At 39.2% G+C, this 19,798-nt stretch overlaps 1 protein-coding gene across 2 annotated transcripts in view; it reads left to right on the forward strand.

The window, feature by feature from the left end:
- Positions 1-562: 562 nt before the first annotated feature.
- The window catches only part of LOC147171780 (aromatic-L-amino-acid decarboxylase-like), a 40,083-nt gene continuing 20,847 nt past the window's right edge, over positions 563-19,798 (forward strand). For both annotated transcript variants that reach the window (XM_086079579.1, XM_086079580.1), the window contains exons 1-4: positions 563-714; positions 6,672-6,876; positions 11,410-11,523; positions 11,609-11,728. In XM_086079579.1, coding sequence (XP_085935705.1) covers positions 6,676-6,876; positions 11,410-11,523; positions 11,609-11,728 — 435 coding nt within the window. In that variant the 5' untranslated portion in view covers positions 563-714; positions 6,672-6,675. The remainder of the gene's footprint in view (positions 715-6,671; positions 6,877-11,409; positions 11,524-11,608; positions 11,729-19,798) is intronic.

Below are 19,798 nucleotides of genomic sequence, written 5' to 3' on the forward strand. Positions count from 1 at the left end.
AAGCACAGCAGCGCCCCCAGACAAAATGTTTCTGCAAACTTCAGAAACGTTTAAGTCAATCTTGCTGCTGTTGTCATGTGTACATCATTAATGAAAATTAGTAAGCCCCAGAAAACACAGTGCAAGCCCAAACCATGACAGATTAATGTTTGGGCTCTTGAATAGATCCTTCTCAAAGCTTTAGCCTACCCCTCACATAAAGGTTAACTGTTAACTGGTTAAGTGTAAAAATCACCCATAACAATAGTTCACAATAAATCAATGAATGCCCTTTAAAGAGTAAAACGCTGAAACATAATGTTCATATCCTGTTGTTAAGACCATAAAATGTCATCATTATTTGCAGATGACATTGTCTTATTTAACTGCTTTTTTAATCTGTTTGCTAAGAATGCATGGTTGAATGTGCACTAAAGGATGTCTGTTAAAGGTCATCTATGACGCAGCTTTCAGGATCTGCTTGTGATTCAGTTTTTTCTTTTTTTCTTTTTTTACATGGGAGCTCTTCACCTATTGGCTAGCCCACTGCGGGTTGGTGAGGTGGGAGTGGATAGTGGCGAGATAAAAGAAGAGAATGTGTTTTGCCCTGTATACACCCACACATCTACTTGTAAACACACTCAAGGCAAGCTATACATTTGTCTGGTTTTGAGCAACAAAAGGCGAGGAAGATATCCACGACATACCATTTTTCTTGCTTTTGGTGCTGGAAATGTGAGTACACATGCACACGCACACACCCACACACACACACACCTAAAGGCACGCAAACACAAACACGCACGCACACATACACTTGTAATCCTATTTCAGATTAGTGTAAGGATAATGATGGCCTCTGAAGTGGAGAAAGGGTGAAGTACACTTGTTGCACAATAAAGCATTAGTCTAGGGCAAGGGCTATTATTCATTTACATGCTTTTAAAGTGGTATAATAATATGGACAAATTATGTATTTTTCCCCCCATTTGTATTGTGGTTCCTATCCCTAATGTACCGTGTAATGTTGCATGCATAAATATTTTGTTAATTTTTTTTATGGTAATGAAATAGGCATAATAGGCAGGTTATGGACACATGAATGAACACTGTAATTATAGCTGAGGTGAGAAGTGTGACCAAAAAAAAAAAGAATTATTTTCCAAGATGCACAGACACAGACAGATTGTCTCCTTATATTACATTTTTTTTCTCAGTTGCTTTGGTTCTCAGGTCAGAATATAATTTTTCAAAACTACGTGTTCAGTTTTCACATTCTTGTGTCACTTGTGGACATAAAAAAAAAGTTTGTTCAAAAAATGCTTTCTACATCCATGCAAAGAATTGTGGGAATACTAAAGCATTTGACATTAACTTTTTTCTCAATATGAATCCTTTTTTTTCTTATAACACTTGATTACTCAACACAATTACATACAATGTCACAGACACTTCCATATCCAGAGTAGCGCAGTTGTTAATGCAAATGACTGGCATGTCGAAGGTCAGGGTTTGATTCCCACTTGGAACACATTTTTTTCTCATTTCTGAAACAATTGAATCCAATAATTTAACATCCATTTTACTAAATGTCTTTTGACATTTTTCTATATTAATAAATATAAAAAGGAGTGTGTAGTTTCATTATTTTGGCCACAGGTGGCAGTAGCAATTCAAAATTCTATTTTCTGAGTTCAGCAGCTTAAACACCCATTTTTTTCCCAATGTAATTTAACATTATTGTTATAATAAAGCATCCCACATGCATTCAAATATTAGCATTCAGCTATTAGCATTCAGCTGTTCAGCATTCCCACGTGGTTTCTGCAGAAATTGCACTTTGTCTAGTTACGTACAATTCTCCACTGTTTCTGATGTTAACAATTGCTTATGTCATGTTGATCAAATTTCATCATAATGGATCTGTTTAATTCAGCTAGAAGAGAAGATTTGAAATGCACATTTTTATTGTTGAAGTGTGCTTCATAAATGAAATTCATAAGAATAAGTTTAAGCACATCAACAAACCAATAAGGCCAGGCATTATTTTAAAAGATAATCAAAATGTTTTCATTTTGTTTAAAAACAATTTTTTAACAAAATTGACTCTAAACTTCCACAAGCTGAGGTTGTGATGAACTGAGATTTACTGATAATAGCTGTGGTGATTTTTGAGCTAAACTAACAAACCCAAAAGAAAAGCTGGGGCTACAGTATCAACTCCTCTAATCGAAAACCCACCGCAAGATAGGTTACAGGATCTGACAACAGACAACTTTGTTGTTTTTATAAATAAATTTGCCGTTTAACCACTAGCACTACCAGAATTTTAAAACAACTAGATCTCCCAGAGCCGTCATTTTGAGCCTAATATGGTTATTACTTGCTGTTTTGAGTAGCTAATAAAGCCCCAAATAAATAAAGATGGGTGGTGGACCTTTATTGATTTCGATTATCAGGCTTGTACTGCCCAAAACGTCATGAGTCCCTTACATCTAGCAGCCTTTTTTTTTTTTTACTATAAGCTTTTACTTCACTTTTTATTCGCTATGGCGATCTAGCTTGTATCCGAAGCCACAGCCTCTATGCTGAATGGCAGTTTCCTAGCTGCACCAACTACGGAAGTCCAGCGGCGCAACCCTGCGGGTCTCGGTGATGTGAAAGATGTACATTGAAAGGAATAAAACCGTCCAAATGACAGATCTGGGAGATCTAGGTCCAAGTAAGTTTGCCTCGCTCTCCTGTGCTGCACTCGCGTCCTGCTGTTTGTCACTGCTGAGACTGCTCGTAGTGGCGTGCCACTGAAGCCTCAATGGGTCAAATTTCAAATGCTTGCACATTGACTTGTCACTTGCAATCCAATTGAAGAACAGTTACGTGTCACTGGCATACATTGAATAATAATAACTTAAATGATAATACAATAATGATAATAATTAGCTGTGAATAATATACACTTTCACTATGAAATCCAAGACATTTGATTTTTTTTAAAGTCATTACATATTGAATTGAATTATACCATTTGGTATGCAGTGACTTTTGGAAAAATCAATTATGTCTTGGAGTTAACTCTTTTACTGCCAAAAACATTAAATAACGTTTAGTAAAATCCTACGGAGGGGTGCCAAAGACGTTAACTCTTTGACTGCCATAAACGTTATAAAACGTTTAGCATAAACCTAGGGAAGGGCGCCGAGGACGTTAAAAGACGTCCCCTATGTTTTTTTTTTTTTTTTTCAAAAACGGGTGCAGGAAAGCCTTGGGCAGCTGTGCTGAAAGTATCAGGCAGATCTGATTAGTAAAAGACTCGATTTGGCCCCTAGAGGGCAGCGATGACTCTCTTTGCACAAGGTTGGATGGGCCGCCCACCGTGGGCGTCAGTAGAAGACGTGAGGCGGAGCTAGAGTGTTGAGGAGACAATGGCTGGTTCAAGCCATTGTGGCTTGACCAAGCAACCGGTTGCAAGCAACTCACGCTTGAGCATTTTTTTCAAAGACGGAAAGCATCAATCAATACTAAAAAGCGCATTGATGTCGACGATGATGATGACTCCGAGCTTGACGCCAAAGTTGGAAGCCTTGACGCGACTATTACGATCTCGTAGTAAGCCTCACCGGCTAAGCGCGGCTAGCGCGGCTAGCGCTGCTAAGGCCGGAAAACGCGCACAATAGCCGACCGGGTACTTCTACACAATCGGACATTCGATCGGGCGATGGAGAGTTGGCATCGACCAATGCAGATTGATGATGATGATGATGATGATGATGACTCCGAGCTTGACGCCAAAGTTGGAAGCCTTGACGCGACTGTTTATGATTACGTAGTAAGCCTCACCGGCTAAGCGCGGCTAGCGCGGCTAGCGCTGCTAAGGCCGGAAAACGCGCACAATAGCCGGCCGGGTACTTCTACACAATCGGACATTCGATCGGGCGATGGAGAGTTGGCATCGACCAATGCAGATTGATGATGATGATGATGATGACTCCGAGCTTGACGCCAAAGTTGGAAGCTTTGACGCGACTGCTATGATTACGTAGTAAGCCTCACCGGTTAAGCGCGGCTACCGCTGCTAACGCCGGAGCTGCACAAGCGGACATTCGATCGGACAATGAAGAGTACCCCGAGTCCAATGCATATTCATCGGAGGAGCGGGTACAGTCTGATCACGGAGAAGACACTGTTTCTGGACTACGATGCCACCATGAATGGAGTGGATAAAATGGATCAAAACATCTCTTATAACCCCGGTGTAGCAACTGAAGGACACGAGGAAGCGAGACGTAACGAAACCGTAGCATGATCCTGATATTAGACTTGATGGCAACACACACTGCAGTGTATACTTGCTATTCCCCGGAAAAAACGGCCTGCAAGAAAGTGGAGCACGCGAAGAGGCAATCTTGTGCAAATGCTGTTGCGTCTCCTTGCACGCAGGAGAGTTACAAAAAGAAAAACTGTCGTTGAAACATCCACATATTTGTAAATAGCACCACAGTTGCACACATTTGTAAATAGTTTGCCAAATTGTTGTCAAATTGTTACACTGTTGAATGTAAATAAACGTATTTTGCTATCAAAAAACACTTTTTCATTCTTGGTGGTAGTGTTTTATAGAAGTAAAGCACTATTTAGGTGTTTGTGGCATCATTCATGGACAAAAAGAAGTGTCAAATTCACTAGAATGCATGAAATAATATCGTTTCACTAAAAGCTTGATTTCTCCGTATTTTGGTCCAAAACAGGCGAAATTGGGTCAAACTAACTATTTTCTATTGTTGATTACTAAAGAACGGAATAAGGTAGAAACAAACTTTTTTTTTCTGATGAAAGATGAAAGTCCAATCTTTCATTTGGTAGTACGTGTGTTTCCATAGTCCAAACAGAACATTTTCTGTGGACCTTGAAAGATCAGTCAAAATGCTTAAATCGGCTGGCACTGACGGCATCCCTTTTCTGAAAACGTCTGGCAGTCAAAGAGTTAAAAGACGAACGTCTATGTTTTTTTTGGGTTTTTTTGGGAAACGGGTGGAGGAAAGCCTTGGCCAGCTGTGCTGAAAGTATCAAGCAGATCTAGTTAGTGTAATGACTATTTTTGGCCCCTAGATGGCAGCGATGACTCTCTTTGGACAAGAGTGGGTAGGCGTCAGTAGAAGACGTGAGGCGGAGCTAGAGTGTTGAGGGGAGAATGGCTGATGAAGCAAAAATGGCGACCGGTTGCAAGCAGCTCACGCTTGAGCATTTTTTTCAAAGACGAAAAGCATCGACTAATGCTAAAGAGCACATTGTTGACGACGACGATGATGATGGTGACTACGAGGTTGACGCCGAAGTTGGAAGCGTTGACGCGGCGGCTATGATCACGTCGTCAAGCCTCACCGGCTAGTGATGCTAACGGCGGAAAACGAGCACTTCTGCACAGGCGGACGTTCAATCGGACGATGAAGAGTAGTCGAAAAGCATCGACCAATGCTAAAGAGCACATTGGTGACGACGATGATGATGATGGTGAGTCCGAGGTTGAAGCCGAAGTTGGAAGCGTTTACGCGGCGGCTATGACCACGTCATAAAGCCTCACCGGCTAGCGATGCTAACGCCGGAAAACGCGGAGCACAACCGAGCACTTCTGCACAGGCGAACGTTCAATCGGACGATGAAGAGTACCCCGAGTCCAATGCATATTCATCGGAGGAGTGGGTACAGTCTGATCACGGAGAAGACACTGGTTCTGGACTACGATGCCACCATGAATGGAGTGGATAAGATGGATCAGAACATCTTCCACCCGGTATAGGAACTGAAGGACATGAGGAAGCCAGACGTAACACCACCATAACGTAACCGTATCATGATCCTGATAGTAGACTTGATGGCAACATGGCCAAACACATACTGCAGTATATACTTGCTATTCCCCGGAAAAAAGGCTGGCAAGAAAGTGTAGCGTCTGCACGCGAAGGGGCAATCGCAGTGAAACTAATCTGTTGTGCAAATCCTGCTGCGTCTCCTTGCACGCAGGGAAGTGTTACACAAAAAGAAAAACTGTAGTTGAAACATCCACATAATTGTAAATATATATATATATATAACAACTGATATATCCGTGCACTGATGAAACCCTAACCCTCGTGAGGAAATTCACACACGTGAAACACATTCACAGTAAAGCTTAGTGTCAACATTTTGTTATGTCAAACATAACATTTAATAGTTCATTGTTCTGTTTAAAAGAAGACACTCAGGTTGTTGTTTTTCTTCTTTGTTATCTTTTGTGGGATCTTCTGAAGAATTCCACATTACAGAACTGGGATATGGTCATCTGTGGAGGAGCTTTAGGAGATTCCGACAAACATTTAGTTATTTTGTCTTTGATAAGGTTGCAAAAATTACCAACCGGACGATGTTCACTACACTAGAGAGCTGTGTTATTGTGCAAAACTGTAAGACTGTTTGGCCAAATCTTATAGTTTTAAGAATGTAATTTCTGTTTCAAGAAATAAGCCAAACCAACAGAGAAAAATTGTAATACAGCGCTTGTGCAGGTGTACCCTAATATTGTGACCAATGTGTACTAAACAACAAACTTAGTGATTAGAAAATGTATTAAATGTAAGCTTTAAAAAATGCAGTGGATACTTCATATATTACAATGAAAAATGCTTTCGTAATTTTCTGCTGTCTTCATCAAACAGCATTATGAATGCAGCGGAGTTCCGACGTCGAGGAAAGGAGATGGTCGACTTTGTAGCCGACTATTTGGAGAATCTGGAGCAGCGACCAGTCTATCCAGATGTAGAGCCAGGTTATTTACAATCCTTAATCCCCACTGAGGCCCCGCTGGAACCAGAGAACTATGAGGAGATAATGAAGGATGTGGAACGAGTCATAATGCCTGGGGTAATGTTTTCCCCTATTATTCTCTTTTGTTGATGCATTATACAGTACTGTATAGTAATGTGTCGTTTGTTTTATGTTCTTACAGAATACAGTAGGGCTGGACGATTATGAGAAAAAAATAATTTTCACGATTAATAAAACGATTATTCATTTATTGATGATGTGATCATAGCCTTAGGCCCATTCATCCCTTCACGTTGAACACTTTATTCTTGAACACTATTATTTTTGTCAAGTATTGTTATGCAGGGGTGAAAGTGTGCCGGAATGGTCCGGAACGCCATTCCGGTAAAAATTACAGGACCAGCACCATCTGAAATGGTGCTTTCGGTCCGAAAATATGATGGCAACTTCAAAATCCCATGTTAAATAACCTGCCAGGCTGCCACATAAGAAGAAAACAATCTACTAACGTCAGATTTACATACACAACAAGTCACCAAAAGCGGGCGCCGTGATTACATATAGATAATTTAGCGCGTACGGGTGAGTGTGTGGGGCGGTGCCAAAGAAGCGTTTGGAGCGGTGGGGGGACATGGTGCGGCGAAAATACGCATATTCACCAAAGCTGAAAAATGTGAACCTTCTTCAAATTTCGCCTCGCGGCCTGATGGGCTGAAATATGTGCCACATCGGCTTCAGGGATGGACTACGTCACACAGCGTCCTGTCTGTTGTCACTTGGGTAAGCAGCCACTTACCCCCGTAAAAAATTGTATCCCCTCCTACGGGTACAACACGTTATAAATACATGAAAACACACGTAGGCTTTGTTTTGAAACAAGAAAAAAGTATTTATCGTGGAAAATAAAGGGGGGAAGGTGCAACAAAGAAAGCCCAAGACAGTTGAACAGTTAGAGACACGTGTGTTAGACACGAATGGGACAGCATTCCTATTTCTAAACTTGAGAAACGTGTCTCCTCGATCTCCAGACGTTTGCAGGCTGTTTTAAGAAGAAGAGGGGATGCCTCACAGTGGTGATAATGGCCTTGTCCTAACTTTTTTTTTTATTTGTTGACACCATGGAATTAAAAATCATCAATCAATCAATCGTTTCCCCTTAAAATGATACATTTTCTCAGTTTAAACTTTTGACCTGTTTTCTATGTTCTATACTGAATAAAATATTAAAATTTGGCACTTCCAGCATTCAGTTTTTATTCACAATTTGTATAGTGTCCCAACTTTTTGGGAATTGGGTTTGTAATAAATTCTTATTTATAAGTATACAGACTCCTCTTTGTCTACTGTTATAAGAAACAGAGTACACTTGACTGAAATTTCTGTCAGTAAATCATTTTTCTTCAGATTTTTGTAGGTTGGTTTCTTGTAGGAGACAAATGTTTGCTTTTAATTTTAAGAGATGGTCTATTTTTTTTTATTCTTTTTGCCTTGTTTTTGAGGAGCGCCACACATTCCAGGAAACCAGAAATAATTTATGCATACAGACAATATAAGCTCAGTCCTGTGTGTATATCTGTGTAAGCCGCTTGTTTAGGATGGAATCAGAGTGGTTAGGTGGTGTATGTGATTTGTGTGAATGAAGACGTGTAAGCAAATATGAAAAAAAACGGGAAGGGAGGTGGATGTGAAGGAAATTGGTGGGGGATTAAACATGTGACAATACACCAGTAAATGGTAATCTAAGCAAGAGATTTTTGTTTAAATATATTTTAGATATAGTTATGTATTAATATTATATTTGTAATATAACCTATATATAATAAGTATTCATATTTTAGGTTTTATAACCAAATAAATGTGTATACATCTAATAATCAAGCAAAGTTCAGTTCCACCAATGCCAATTAGAACAGCCAGGGAGTGGAGCTGGGGTTCCGGAATAGTTGGCCATCGATGTATAGCTTATCAACGACCATCGTCGTCCGTTTGCCCTCCTGCCTATTCCGTCTCATTATGGGAAACAGTACCTTTCGCCGCTCATTAATCTCTATCGGGAATTGGTCATTCATCCCCTAAGAGGTCCCTTTGAGCTCTCGTCCTTTACTTTTAACCAATTATTTATGTTTAAAATGATCCAACTTATACTATTATAGGATGGGGCTTGTTGTCCCTACGAGCTCCGAGCCGATATACACGGTGAAGAGAGATATTATTTACTGTCTGAGGAACAGAGGAATTTTTAACGATTTCCTCGGCCTCTGGATTGTCAGAGGTGTTCTCGGATATGCCTGAGAATATTAAATTATCCCGCATGCTACGGGATTGGACATCCAGAAACGTTTCTTTTAAAGTTTTATTCTCCTTTTTAATCGTCTCCAACTCGGCTGAAACAGCCGTGAGTGAAGAACGTAACTTGGCCTTATCTCGTTGGAGGTCACTTACTTGTTTGCCAATTTACATCAATTATACTTGGTATAATTAGTACCAGATTCCTACCTTCCATTACCATAAAGTCTTTATTAACTGCACAAGAAATGTTCAAGTAACCTTTTCACATGTTTAACTGTTGTACAAGTATGTGTTTACAATAAATGAGGAGAGAAGTGGTCAGTGTTGCCAACTTGGCAACTTTCTCACTAGATAGCCTCTTGGCGTCTTTTTTGGTCAAAAACGACTAGCGACAAATCTAACGACTTTTTTATGGTGTTCTTTTTTACTCCCTTTTTGCTTCTCCCGCAATAGTTGGGTTTCCATCTACCCATTTTTATTCAAATTTTCAAGAAATGCGAAAATAAAACTGAACGGAATGCTAGAAATTCAAAAAAGGACCCAAAATTAGCAAAAAAAAAAAATTCCCTTGGAGGGAGTTGATTTTGAAGCATATCGAAAAAAGAAAAATGCAAATTTTGCCTATGGCAACAGGTTTTGCGAATAACCGCTGGCAAAACCGGCGACACGTCGCCGGTTTTGCCGGATATTGTGACACACATACCTTTGTAGTCCCAAAGCAATGGCGGACAATAAAGTAAGGTATGTTTGGTGGGGGATGATGAAACAGATTATATAACAATCTAACAATATTTTTGGAATTAATTAAAGAAGCGAATATTAATGCTATTTTAGATGGAAAACAGCAAAGAAACACTACGGTTGATCAAAAATTACAAAAGCAATATCACATGACATCATCGCACAGGGCAGTCGCTTCCTGGTCTTTTTCTTTTAAATTACTTGTGGATCATATCTTTATGGTGTATACCGCCACCTACAGCGGCGGAGTCCCCTCTCAATATTTGCAAAAGAAGAACAGATGGAAATGGGCATAAGTTGCATACCCGTTTTGCGCATTTTCAGTAAATTTGCTTAAAAAATTCTAAATAGTTGGATGGAAACCTGACTAGTGTTATTCTTCTCTCTTCGTCTTTTACTATCACACGCAAATTGCCAATTCTACAAATTAGGCAACAATGTCATTTAGCAACCTCTATCGACTTTAAGGACAACCAATAGCTACTTTTACACTGGAACGGCTAATAAACTTGCTCTATACTGTAAATGAAGTTGGGGTGATGAAGACATGTAGAATTTAAACAGTTTATATTCTCATTTTGCGCACCAGCCCACTCAAGTGAAAAAAATTCATACATTTATGTAGATAAATGTATACAGACAGCGGCAGAGCTTATAACACTAGTGACTAGTTAATGAAATATTTGGTGGTTCATAATTAGCAATTGAGTAGCACACACGCACATACACATACTCACCCACATACAAAAAATAATAATAAAAAAAGAGCAATGATGATGACATTACCGAATGAACAATACTGAGCTCTTTAAAAAAAAAATAAGAATAATCAAGTAGTGTCAAAAAGGGTTCCCACACTTTTACAAATATATCTCTTAAATTAGTTTTATCAAAACGAATCCGCTCCAGCCTTGCATACTGTGTCATTTCATTTAGCCATCTATTAAAGCATGGGGCTTGTGGAGTTTTCCAATTTAATAATTTTAATTTCTTGGCTACAACCATACCGATCTTGAGAACCTGCTTTTGGTGAAAGGGGAAGGTCTCGGTCAAGTCAGAACAACCAAATATTGCCAGTTTACAATCCAGCTGAACCAGTATTTTACATTGTTTAGAAAACCATTTAAATATTTCAGACCAGAAAATATTCAGCAAAGCCAAAACAAATGTGCAAGTGAGCCTTTCAGCAGTACCACATCTATGACACAAAGGAGACACACGTTGAAATATTTTACTTAGTCTGGTTTCGGAGTAATGAATGAAGCCAATATGGATTCAACTTTCACCCATAGTGGGTACATATGACTTTGGTCTTCCATATTGGAATTTGACTGCCAAAAAGTAAGGGCTCTCAAATTAGCGGCCCAGTACTAGTGTTTAAGTATGGGAAGACCTAAACCACTTTCCTTTTTATCTTTTTGGAAATTAATTTTGGAAATACGAGGAGGATAAATGAATTAATAACAGAATCTAACTGTATAAAATATGTAGATGGCAAATATATAGGAAGGTTTTAAAACAGATATAGAAACCGAGGGAGTATAACCATTTTTATAGCATTAATACGACGTATCAAGAAATTGTTTCTTTTAATTCCAGATAACCCACTGGCACAGTCCATACTTCTACGCATACTTCCCTGCAGCTTCCTCTTACCCAGCAATGTTGGCGGATATGCTCTGTGGAGCCATTGGATGCATTGGATTCTCTTGGGTAACAAAAAACTAAATATTGCTGCCCCTGAGACTCATCTTTTATTCTCAGTGTTGAACACTTGTATGTCTGTTTGCATGTTCAGGCTGCCAGCCCAGCTTGCACAGAGCTGGAGACGGTGATGTTAGACTGGTTAGCGAAGATGCTGCAGCTGCCAGCATCTTTCATAGCTGGAACTCATGGTCATGGAGGAGGTGTCATCCAGGTAAATTTGAAACCTATGTGACTTTATTTAACAATATTACTCCAGTTTTGCCACTACAGAACAGTGTTACATCAAACCTAAATTTATTGAATTCCAACAGGGTTTAGAATTTGTGGATGAGAGGCAGGGGTGTGCAAACACTAGAAACACAGGCTGTTTTTGTGGATGAGTAGTGGGGGTGGAGGGTTGGGCGTTGCCCACCCTTTGCACGCCTCTGATGTGGGGCAATGGATTTTGTTACTTTCTTTCAAAGAACATACCACTTATAACAAATTTTTCCAGTATTCGGTTTGGCATTGAAAGAACAAAGAATAAAAGTGCAAATATCTCTGGCATCTTATTCTCTAAATAAAAAAAACAAAAACGATTAAAGCCCCTATCCCACTGAACTGCGAACATTGCCGAACGCTGTGAATGTTGAATTCGCACAATATGAGGTTGATGTCTCTGTCATTTTGCGAAATATCTGCAACGTGTTTGCGATGTAAAAGCGACATTTGAGACAATGCGCGAAATAACCTAAAATTTGAGTAAAATTGACCCACACAACAGATTAAAATGATTATTTATCGTTTCCTTTTTATTAGAAAACGTAATTATTGGACATTTTTTGTCCAATCAGTCATCACCGTGACACGTTTGCGTGCAAGCAACCCCTGTTCATTTTGGACTTATTTCCTGGTCTAATTTTGTGCTATAAAATGAGTACGGTGTCGTCAAGTATATTGCCATATAATTTAGATAGATTTTTCATATTCTTCCTTGGAAAAAGAAAGGGGGAAAACGATTTGTAGAAGTGACTAGAGCGGAGTGTGACACAGACAATTATACGCAACCAGTCTTTACGGTGGCATTATGAATGAAAACGTTGACTGATTGTCACCCAAATGTATGAGTACATGTGCAGACATATGTTAATTATAGTCTAAAAATATTAGAACAAAGTTCGCGATAATTTTGATAATATTTAAGATGAAAGCGCTGGCGCACATATAGGCCTAACAATAACAATAATAATAATGCATAACACTTTCGAATATGATCAAAAATGTTGCGAGTTCTGTTCTAATATTTCAAGACTATGATTATCACATCTGCACATGTACTCATAAATGTTGGTGACAATCAGTCGTGTTTTTTTAGGGGCGTTTTTTGTTTACATAAAGTGACGTAATGTTTTGTGTCTAGCGGCCGGGAGTCATCACGACGCGTAAATAATAATAATCCATCCATCCATTTTCTTAACCGCTTGTCCTCACAAGGGTCGCCTATCCCAACTGGCTTCGGGCAGTGGGCGGGGTACACCCTGAACTGGTTGCCAGCCAATCCAGGAATAATAATAATAATAATAATAATAATAATAATAATACTGTGAATTTATAATAGTTATTATCATGTATGCAAAATTTTGATGACAAGTCACGCTTTTCATTCAAAATGCCACCAGTTGCTGCGTGTCACTTGTGACAGTTTTTTTTCTTTCTTTCTCAAAATTAGAATATATGAAACCGTAGGAGTGCTTTATGTCAATACTTGATGATGCAATAGGCATTTTTATAGCACAATATAGATGAGGAAATAACTCCAAAATGAACAGGGCTGTGTTCCCTGCGCGAATCACGACACAGCGATGATGCGCTGCGCAAAAATGTCCAATATGACAGAGTACATGATATGTCATCATTTTGACACCTAATCGGCTTAAACCTTCTTCTTTTTTCAGGGAGTCAGATGCCATTTATATTTTAATGTTCATAGAGCCTATATGCCTGCGCGGCAACATATTGTTGCGTTTTGGAGGAATATCACCCTGCTTGACTGTCCGCTCTGCCTGTGGTGGGCTGCACATTGAGCACTAGTAAAACATGAAATACAAACTAGAAAATATGTTCAACTTCATGTCTCCAAACTAGCTTTTTGTTTTTGAAATATGATTTCAATGCGTGTGCTGTTCCAGGCAGAGCCGCAATTTTCCAAACAGAACGCACTTTGCCTCACCGTAGTATATGGCCGTCAGAGTGAATTTATGAATGGGAGCTCTTTGCCGACACATTTATGACAAATTACGATGAATTCTGACGGGATTACGAGCAAATGCGCATGTTGGCGAAACAATGGATAATGGCGACAACTGCGAGTAACGCCGAACACAAATGCAACATATTCCGACCAATTTTGAACGCTGTCGAACACTGGCGAAATGCTACTTTCGCAACGTTCGGCAACGTTTGCAACTCAGTGGGATAGGGACGTTGCCCACCCTTTGCACGCCTCTGATGTGGGGCAATGGATTATGTTACTTTCTTTCAAAGAACATACCACTTATAACTCATTTTCCAGTATTCGATTAGGCATTGCGTATAAAGAATAAATGTGCAAATATCTTTGGCATCTTATTCCCTGAATTATTTTTTTAAAACGATTAAGTATCAACATAAGAGCATACTGTGGGCAACGCCATTATCCCGGTCACGTGATCGTGATGACGTAAGCGACAGCTACCTTCGTTCATTTGAATGGGAATTTGCTGACGTATTGGGCAAGAAAAAATCTGTCTTCTATCACCAAATGTTGGGCCAATTCTGATCGGAGTAACCCTCAGCACCTCAGGATCCATAACCTTCTGTGTTGGGTGGCCTCTCCTAATGTGGGTTAAAGCAGGGAATCCTGTAATTCAGAAATTAGGATTTATGTTGACTTATTATTGTTTGTATTTAATAACTAAATTAAATCTAGTTTATAAAATCATTATCAAATAACATGATACAATTTGGTCATCAATTACATTTATTTATGTGTAAATAAGATGCCCAACAAGCCGGAATCAACTTGTTAGGAAGAAAAAAATATCTTTACCAGATAAGAATGCACAAAGCGCCTCTCGCTGTTCAATATTTAACAAGGAAACAGTGAGTAATTCTGCAGAATTCATTGCAGCGTCCATTCGTCTATGGGTGTATTCAAACCAGAAAAGTTGTTTAAGTCCGCTTGTTTGGTCCGGACCAAAAGCCGACTTTTTTTTCTCCGTTTGATGCGGTTCACTGTGCTTTTTGCAAGTGGACTATATTGCATAATCATGTCGACTCAAGTGACAATCTCTGCTCCCATTGGACAAAAATGACTTATCGGCCATAGTTTAATCTTCACTTTTTGCTGAACCAGGGTTATTATGGTTTTGGAATTTTTTTATTTAGTTAGTTTTTATTTCGTTTTGAGTTTTAAATTTAGTTCGTTTTATTTCGTTTTGAGTTTTAAATTTAGTTAGTTTTATTTCGTTTTCAAGGTGGTTCTGTTAGTTTTTATTAGTTTTAGTTATTTCATAAATGCTTAGTTTTAGTTAGTATCAGTATTAGTTTTATTTTTATTTTTTTCAATGTGTATTACTTGTGCGCAATACTTAAAAAACACCATGGGAGCAACGTCATCTGAATGTGCTTTTCTATTGGCTGCTGCTAGATGACGTAACTTTTGTGTGACACACTTTCAAATGACCTTATTCCGATTAATATCAAAATAAATCTACTTAAAATCACATTTAAAATCATCCTCAAAGGCTCATGCATTAAATTTATTACCAAAGACTAAAACGAAGGACATTTTTGCTATATTTATAGTTAGTTTTAGTTAGTTTTGTAAACATAAAATGTAGTTTCAGTTAGTTTTCATTTTTTTAAAAGCAGTTTTGTTTTTATTTTATTTTGTTAACAAAATTGTTTTTTTAATTTCAGTTTTAGTTTTTTCGTTAGTTTTAGTTAACTAAAATAATTAGTTAACTAAAATAACCTTGGGCTGGACAGAAATCTTTGGCGAGTCCCCCATGGCTGTACAGCTTTTGAAGAAGTGCTTCTTTGCTGTAGGGCGTAATTCCCCCTTTGATGTCCGCTGTGGGACGCAGTAATTCCTTGTGAGTCTTTATAGTCATTAGTCAGGTTTCCATTCGATTGTTTTGAATTTTTTAAGTGAATTTACTGAAAATGTGCAAAACGGACATGCAACTTATGCTCGTTTCCATCTGTTCTTCTTTTGCGACTATTGAGAGGGGACTTTGCCGCTGTAGGTGGTGGCATACACCGTAGAGATTGTCATGTCTGGGAAGATCTGGTTTTGGTTGAGGGTCCAGATTGGTCCTGAGTGGGTTCCAGCCCTTCCGCGGGTTGACCAATCCGGGCCCTCAGCCACTTGTGCCTGGCCCCAGGTGTGGCTAGTTACCCAATTAGTGTGGGTGTATTTAATTCCCGGGTGGTGATCAGTCGGCGTGGGATCATTCCCGCTTGTCACGGTCACCCCCGGAGTTCTGTCTGTCATTTTGATTTTGTATCTTTTCAGTTTGTTGTTTACTTAGCATTAACCAGTACCCTGGTTAGTGTTTTCTGTAAAATAAAGCACGCCAGTTTCGCCCGCACTCCTGCTGTGGTTCTCCTGCCTCCCTGCATTTTGGGTCCTCCACTTCACACGCCGACAGACACCACGCCGCTCCGTGACCACACCGTAACAGAATGATCCCACCATAAACAGACCCAGTGGACCAAGAGGCAGGTACCGTTTCAGCGGTGCGCATGCAGTGCCCGCTTCGAGTTTCCGGCGGCGCGTGTGGAGCGCCCGTTGCCAGTTCCGGCGGCGCTCGTACAGCGCCCGTTGCCGATGTTCTGGCGGCGCTCGCGTAGCGCCCGGAGAAGAGTGAAATCTTTCCACTGATTGACTTTGATTATTCTTGGGAGACTTAAAGGTACTACTCCATTCGGATGGCCTGCTCATGTATGAAATATCTTGGAATAGTCGTAGACAGTAACCTAAAACATTTGTATACATTCAATTATGTCCCGCTGCTTACGAAAATTGAGGAGGATCTGCGTAGGTGGATGGGCCTGTCTCTGACTTTGATTGGAAGAGTCAATTGCATAAAAATTAATGTGCAGCCACGGTTGCAGTATCTATTTCAATCTATACCCATTCCATTACCACAATCCTTTTTCAAGATTTTGAATAGTCATGTCAGACAATTTATATGGCATTGTAAGGTACCCCGGATATCATTGGCAAGACTGACCTGGGACTATGGTTTGGGGGGTCTCCGTGTTCCTAATTTCTGACACTACTATCTAGCGGCACATATGAGGTTAATACTATCCCTCTTCAAGGCCGATGGGCCCCCTTCTTGGGCACAGATTGGATAATATCCCTTAAAGAAAAATATCTGTTGTGATTTTGTTTATAAACATAATGTAAAATCTGTAAACATCACAACAAACAAACCAATACTAAGACAATTAATAAATATTTAGTATGAGGTTCACAAAAGTCTTGGATTGACAGTGGGACTGTCACCTAAAACTCCACTAAAACAAAACAAACTCATTCCTATGACTCTTGACAATAAGATTTTGGATATGTGGCACCAGAAGGGTATCAAGCATTTAGAAGGTTGTTTTGAAGAGGGGAAATTCATGCCATTTGAACAATTGAAGAGTAGGTATGGCTTTTCCACCCAGACTTTTTTCTGTTATCTCCAAATACGATCATTCTTGAGGACGAGCTGGGTCCTGATTTGATTGTACCTGCTATGAATAAGATTGAATAATTTCGTTATGAAGAGAACCAACTCAAGTTTATTTCGAGAATGTATCGTTTGTTGATGACTGGGAGTCCAAAGCCAGGTTTACATAAGTCTAGGTTGAAATGGGAGTCAGATCTTGGTTTTTGAATTGATGAGCATTTATGGGCGGATTTGTGCCAGAACAGCCTTTCTATTATCATCAATGCCCGATATAGACTGACAAATTATAACTTCGTACACCAGTTGTATCTCACTCAGAAAAGCTGCATTCTTTTAAATCTACTTTGTCAGACTTGTGTTTCAGATGTGGTATTGAGGTTGTCTCCTTTGTACATTGCACTTGGAATTGTGTCAAGGTGAGGCCCTTCTGGCATGATATTTGCTCTATTTTAACCAGGATTGTACAAATTACTGTTCCGCTGGACCCTGAAATATGTTTATTGGGGAATTTCAACTCAATTAGTCATTCTCTTAACAATGCACAATTTAAGTTTCTTAAGATTACTTTACGTGTAGCCAAAAAATGCATTGCGATAACATGGAAATCCGACTCCCCTCCTTTTCTTGATAGATGTTCTAGTAAAATGAACAGCTGTGTGCCCCTGGAAAAAAAATACTTATTGTCTAAGAAAATGATATGCAATGTTTTTTAATGTTTGGCAACCGTATTTAGGCCATATTAGTGGGATAACTGCTTGAAATGACTGACATGTTGTCTCATATCATTGTCAAATGCTGATTTATTTATTTATTTTTGCTCTGGGGGTATTGTTTGTTGGGTTAAGGTTGTATGTTTATACCTTACCCGGATTGTTGTGTTTGTACAAATTGCTGAAAAATCAAAATAAAATATTCTAAAATAATAAAAAAAGAGACCAGAGAAAGGGTTAAAGGAAAGAAAGTTAAAGGTAAAGTACCACTGATTGTCAGATGAAACAAAGTGAAATCCAGCATTAACCAGACAGGTCCCTATATTCTATATATATATAGACTAATATATTCTATATTCTAAATATTCTGATTTTGTAACCCTATCACCGACAGGGTTACAAAATCAGAATATTTTCACCAACCCCAGAAACCTCTAAATTCGATGGAAACCCAACTACTGGCAGCCATATTATTCTTTGCGTGTTTACAGCACACGATACGTTATAATGAATATGTGACTGTCCAAAAAATGGCCGATACTTAACTTAATGCAAAAATATTCATTCAGGGAAGGGTTGAAATTAACCATTTCACAGAATAGCTGGTTAGTTTTTAGCAAATCTTATGTTCCTTTAAAGGGTTTCAAAAAATTGAACAGACTCTTACAGCTCAATTTTCTGACAAGTGTTTGTCCTTTTATTGATTTGTCCTTTCCTGTTGTAAATGGTGCACAGCAACTGAAAATTAACATGATATTGCATTTGTGTCCTGTGTTGTTCATTGGCAGGCTGAGACGTTAGTGACAATGCTGTGCTTCCTTAGTGTGGTGCAACTTTTATGCTTCAGTGACTCAACAGACGGGCTTACATGGATCCTTTTTAGTTACTCCGATTAAAATCATTCCGAATGAAGATCTGTGGTCACCTGTGATCCATTCCGATCTGCTGTTTACATGCTCCGCTCCTTTAATCAGATCAGCCCCACTTCAGCCGTCAGATGCGCGAACATAGATCACATGATTTGTTAAGATGGAGTTCTTGCGTCATTTAGCACAGTAATTGTGACAGTTTTAACACTTTTGTTGAAAAACAAGTTCCCAGTACTTTAAAACAAGTTCTCCCCTCACATACGAGCTCTTGGCAAGACGCCGCCATTTTAACGTGCAGCATACCAAAAACACAGCTTGGCTATTCTGACTGAGCTGTTTACGTGACGATCGTTCGGATTGACAAAAGTAATATACCACCCCTGTAATTCGGAATGACATTTTATTTAGATTCAGCCTTTTCATCATCCGTTTGAGGTGTTTATGAAACATTTTCATTTAGTTTGGCCGTTCTGATTCATTCTAATCGGAATCCATGTAAACCCGGCTAGTGATGGATTCTGTCTGCAAAGCAAACACATAATCAATTTTTGTGATCACATCAATTGCAACTGTACATTAGGAACAGCAACCACGATACAAGGGTTGTACTGCCCATATTTCTTGCCACATTAAAATCATGCAATAGCAAATCAATAGCCCTTGCTACAAGTATACACAAATGCTGTTTTGTGCAACAAGTATACGTTATCCTTTCTCCACTTCAGAGGACATAATTATCCTTGCTCTAATCTGAAATTGTGTGCACTGTGCATGTGTGTGTGGGTGGGAGGGCCCATGTTGTGAAGTGGAGCATGAGAGTGCACTCTGATGATGGATCATTTCATGCCCTTCTTATTATGACCACCTGTGTGTGTGAGGAAGTGTGTGTGCGTGCATGTGCTTGCTTGATTAATTCATTGTGTTGTTGTTTCTGTCTTGGTGCTCTTATTTTCAGCACGGCGACTCGGCTCATTCAACAAATGTCCTCCTCTCACAA

Source organism: Leptonotus elevatus, chromosome 6 (assembly GCF_054856555.1).
Source record: "Leptonotus elevatus isolate MCC_2025b chromosome 6, RoL_Lele_1.0, whole genome shotgun sequence".
Taxonomy (NCBI): domain Eukaryota; kingdom Metazoa; phylum Chordata; class Actinopteri; order Syngnathiformes; family Syngnathidae; genus Leptonotus; species Leptonotus elevatus.